We start from the raw sequence: 5,000 nt of genomic DNA on the forward strand, positions 1-5,000 counted from the left end.
ATCTCCACAGACGTGTTGCTGCAGGACGTGTTTGTGTCTGAGGACAGCAGGTCTGTCCTCCTGTGTTCTGTTGTGTTTTCTACAGTCATAATCACGTGTTCATCCGCACAATGTCACGTCACACACCTCTGTAATACACACACCTCTGTAATACACACACCGCTGTAATACACACACCGCTGTAATACACACTCCGCTGTAATACACACACCGCTGTAATACACACTCCACACGAACCCTATCGCCGGTTTCACACTGCACGCGTTAGCAGGGCGTAAGGAGCACGTATTGTTTTTCGCCATCCATGTTAACAGATTAGAGCATTCACACCGTAGCAGGAGCAGAAGCAAGAGCAGAAGCAAGAGCAGAAGCAAGAGCAGGAGCAGAAGCAAGAGCAGGAGCAGAAGCAAGAGCAGGAGCAGAAGCAGAAGCAAGAGCAGGAGCAGAAGCAGAAGCAGGAGCAGAAGCAAGAGCAGGAGCAGAAGCAGGAGCAGGAGCAGGAGCAAGAGCAGAAGCAGGAGCAGGAGCAGAAGCAGGAGCAGGAGCAGAAGCAAGAGCAGAAGCAGGAGCAGAAGCAAGAGCAGGAGCAGAAGCAGAAGCAAGAGCAGGAGCAGAAGCAGAAGCAAGAGCAGGAGCAAGAGCAGAAGCAGAAGCAGGAGCAGGAGCAGAAGCAAGAGCAGAAGCAGGAGCAGAAGCAAGAGCAGGAGCAGAAGCAGAAGCAAGAGCAGGAGCAGAAGCAAGAGCAGGAGCAGAAGCAAGAGCAGAAGCAGGAGCAGAAGCAAGAGCAGGAGCAGAAGCAAGAGCAGAAGCAGGAGCAGAAGCAAGAGCAGGAGCAAGAGCAAGAGCAGAAGCAAGAGCAGAAGCAGGAGCAGAAGCAGGAGCAGAAGCAAGAGCAGAAGCAAGAGCAGAAGCAGAAGCAGGAGCAGAAGCAGGAGCAGAAGCAAGAGCAGAAGCAGGAGCAGAAGCAAGAGCAGGAGCAGAAGCAGGAGCAGAAGCAAGAGCAGAAGCAAGAGCAGAAGCAGAAGCAGGAGCAGAAGCAGAAGCAGAAGCAAGAGCAGGAGCAGAAGCAAGAGCAGAAGCAGGAGCAGAAGCAGAAGCAGAAGCAAGAGCAGGAGCAGAAGCAAGAGCAGAAGCAGGAGCAGGAGCAGAAGCAGAAGCAAGAGCAGGAGCAGAAGCAGGAGCAGGAGCAGAAGCAAGAGCAGAAGCAGGAGCAAGAGCAGGAGCAGAAGCAAGAGCAGAAGCAGAAGCAGGAGCAGAAGCAGAAGCAAGAGCAGAAGCAAGAGCAGAAGCAAGAGCAGAAGCAAGAGCAGGAGCAGAAGCAGAAGCAAGAGCAGGAGCAGAAGCAAGAGCAGAAGCAGAAGCAGGAGCAGGAGCAGAAGCAAGAGCAGAAGCAGAAGCAGGAGCAGAAGCAGAAGCAAGAGCAGAAGCAAGAGCAGAAGCAGGAGCAGAAGCAAGAGCAGGAGCAGAAGCAAGAGCAGAAGCAGAAGCAGGAGCAGGAGCAGAAGCAAGAGCAGAAGCAGGAGCAGGAGCAGAAGCAGAAGCAAGAGCAGGAGCAGAAGCAAGAGCAGAAGCAGAAGCAGGAGCAGAAGCAGAAGCAAGAGCAGAAGCAAGAGCAGAAGCAAGAGCAGAAGCAGAAGCAAGAGCAGGAGCAGAAGCAAGAGCAGGAGCAGGAGCAGAAGCAGGAGCAGAAGCAAGAGCAGAAGCAAGAGCAGGAGCAAGAGCAGAAGCAGGAGCAGGAGCAGAAGCAGAAGCAAGAGCAGAAGCAAGAGCAGAAGCAAGAGCAGAAGCAAGAGCAGAAGCAAGAGCAGAAGCAAGAGCAGAAGCAGAAGCAAGAGCAGGAGCAGAAGCAAGAGCAGAAGCAGAAGCAGGAGCAGAAGCAAGAGCAGAAGCAGAAGCAAGAGCAGGAGCAGAAGCAGGAGCAAGAGCAGGAGCAAGAGCAGGAGCAGAAGCAAGAGCAGAAGCAAGAGCAGAAGCAAGAGCAGAAGCAGGAGCAGAAGCAGGAGCAGAAGCAGAAGCAGAAGCAGAAGCAGGAGCAGGAGCAGAAGCAGTAGCAGAAGCAGGAGCAGAAGCAGGAGCAGGAGCAGGAGCAGGAGCAGAAGCAGGAGCAGAAGCAGGAGCAGAAGCAGGAGCAGAAGCAGGAGCAGGAGCAGGAGCAGAAGCAGAAGCAGAAGCAGGAGCAGAAGCAGGAGCAGGAGCAGAAGCAGGAGCAGGAGCAGAAGCAGGAGCAGCAGGGCCACGATCGTTTCGGCACAGAGTCTCCCGCTTATCCAGGGTCAGGTCGCGGGGGCAACAGTCTTAAGCAGAGACGCCCAGACTTCCCTCTCTCTAACCCTTCCTCCAGCTCTTCCGCGGGGACCTGGGAGACAGAATCCCTCCAGCGTGTCCTGGGTCTTCCCTGGGAAGGCATCCAGGAGGCATCCGGAACAGATGCCCGAGCCACCTCAGCCTCTCGATGTGGAGGAGCAGCGGCTCTACTCTGAGCTCCTCCTGAGTGACTGAGCTCCTCACTCTATCTCTAAGGGATCGCCCAGCCACCCTGCGGAGAAAGCTCATTTCGGCCGCCTGTATCCGGGATCTTGTCCTTTCGGTCATGACCCACACTCATGACCATAGGTGAGAGTAGGAACGTAGATTGACCGGTAAATCGAGAGCTTCGCCTTGCAGCTCAGCTCTTTCTTCACCACGACAGACCGGTACATCGACCGCATGACTGCAGAAGCTGCACCGATCCGTCTGTCAATCTCCCGTTCCATCCTCCCCTCACTCGTGAACAAGACCCCAAGATACCTGAACTCCTCCACTTGGGGCAGGAACTCTCCATCAACCTGAAGCGGGCAAGCCACCCTTTTCCGACTGAGAACCATGGCCTCGGACTTAGAGGTGCTGATCCTCATCCCAGCCGCTTCACACTCGGCTGCAGACCGTCCCAGTGCTGAAGGTCCTGGTCTGAGGAGGCCAAAACGACATCATCCGCAAAGAGCAGAGACGAAACCGCGTGGTCCCCAAACCTGACACTCTCCGGCCCTTGGCTGCGCCTAGAGATTCTGTCCATAAAAATTATGAACAGAACCGGTGACAAAGGGCAGCCCTGCCGGAGTCCAACATGCACCGGGAACAAGTCTGACTTACTGCCGGCAATGCGGACCAAACTCATACAGGGACCGAACAGCCCTTAGCAGGGGCCGCCGACCCCATGCTCCCAGAGCACCCTCCACAGGACGCCACGAGGGACACAGTCGAATGCCTTCCCATCACACACACACTCACACTCGCACTCGCACTCGCACTCGCACTCTCTCTCTCTCTCTCTCTCTCTCTCTCTCTCTCTCTCTCTCTCTCTCTCTCTCTCTCTCTCTCTCACACACTGCAGGAAGAACTGTCTCATGGACTCAGCAGATACTCTCCTCACACACAAATCTGCCTAAAGAACGCTTGAAATATCTGTGAACCAGACCGAACACACTTTGATCATGTGATCCGGGTGAAAGGTCATTTCCCTCTTTAGGCGTTCACGACTGCGGAGACTAATCGACATCGTCAACTTCATCGCCAGAAAACACTCGTTTATTAATCATTCAAATGAATGTCTCCTTGCTCTTACATGAGTAAACATGAGTCAGCCCTAGTCAGAGCTGAGTTTAGAGAGTGTGTGTGTGTGTGTGTGTGACCTGATGTTTTCTGTTCAGGACGTTGATGCCACCACCAGCCACTCCAATCAGAAAGAGATTACGAGAAGAGACCTGCAGCAAAACCCTCACACACACAGGTGTGTAACCACACACACACACACACACACACTCGCTCACTCACACTCACTCACTCACACACACACACACACACACGCTCACTCACTCACACTCACTCACACACACACTAGCCGCGTTTCCATTACAGATTTGCGCAAAACTTTTGCGATATTTTCTAAAAGTCGACAAAAAAATATTGCGAAATGACAGCGTTTCCATTATGCGACTAAAACCATTTTTTCCCTCTCGTGATAAATCATTCCAAAAATCATGCTACGTATGTTGTTAGGTTTATGTGTATCCCAGCCACCGCACGCCATTATTTTTTACTGGTAAGAGACGTGCGTGTTATAGCACTGATGGCAAGGAAAGCACCTTATACTTGAGCGGCACATATGAGCTGTTATGATAAATTGTGGCATTTTGTATTCTATTATTTTTTTATAAGTTTAATAAAGAACTCGTCTTCTGTCCAAACACACCATCATCTGTAAAGAATGATCCACTTTTACACACGCAGGTTATTGTGACGCATTGCCACATAAAGAGACGAGCAAAAAGTTTGAATTTGCATGGTGGTAACTCAAAGGTTTTTTTTACCACTTCGTTATTTTGGCTCGGAATTTCGTTTTTTGGAAATATAAACTGAATTTAGAAATGCTTTTGAAATGAAAAACTTTGCGTTTAATAAACAAAATATATTTTTGAAATGAAGACAGCGTTTGGAGTGGAGTGCAAAATAATCTGTTCCCTGAGTCCACGGCCTTTGCTGTTATCGTGAGTGTACACAAATAAAAGTAGAGAGTTTACTGTTTATAATTATGTCTTGCACATCTGTATGGCTAAAAATGAATCTGAATATTGAGAGTTTCCTGGAATAAGGAAAAAATCCATCAAAAGGCGCCAACGTCGGAAAGAGGGTTAAAGAAAACGTAGCCTATTTAGTTTCATATATAGTTAGGCTATGTCTACATATTATAATAATATTTATTTATAATATCTAAATATTTATTATAATCTTTTATATTATATATTTTATATTATATTATATATTTCATATGTTGATTATGAAAAGTGAGCAGCATGAGTAAGGCAAATCAGATGCGCATATGTCTGGAGACGTGGATTTTGAGCACAATTGAATTGTTTTCTGGAAAGTCTTTCTTTAAAATGAATTTCGTTTTGAATAAATTGTATTTTAATTTTGATCAATATTTAATCAACTATTTGGCTGTAGGCTATATTTAATAAATA

General features: G+C 49.2%; 1 protein-coding gene across 2 annotated transcripts in view; it reads left to right on the plus strand.

Annotated features, from left to right (window-relative positions):
• LOC307131466 (KH homology domain-containing protein 4-like) overlaps positions 1–5,000 on the plus strand; it is a 28,111-nt gene that overhangs the window by 17,970 nt on the left and 5,141 nt on the right. For both annotated transcript variants that reach the window (XM_079825134.1, XM_079825135.1), the window contains 2 exons: positions 1–50; positions 3,687–3,766. In XM_079825134.1, the coding sequence (XP_079681260.1) occupies positions 1–50; positions 3,687–3,766 (130 nt within the window). The remainder of the gene's footprint in view (positions 51–3,686; positions 3,767–5,000) is intronic.

Source organism: Gobio gobio, assembly GCF_949357685.1.
Source record: "Gobio gobio genome assembly, chromosome: 9".
NCBI classification, from domain to species: Eukaryota; Metazoa; Chordata; class Actinopteri; order Cypriniformes; family Gobionidae; genus Gobio; species Gobio gobio.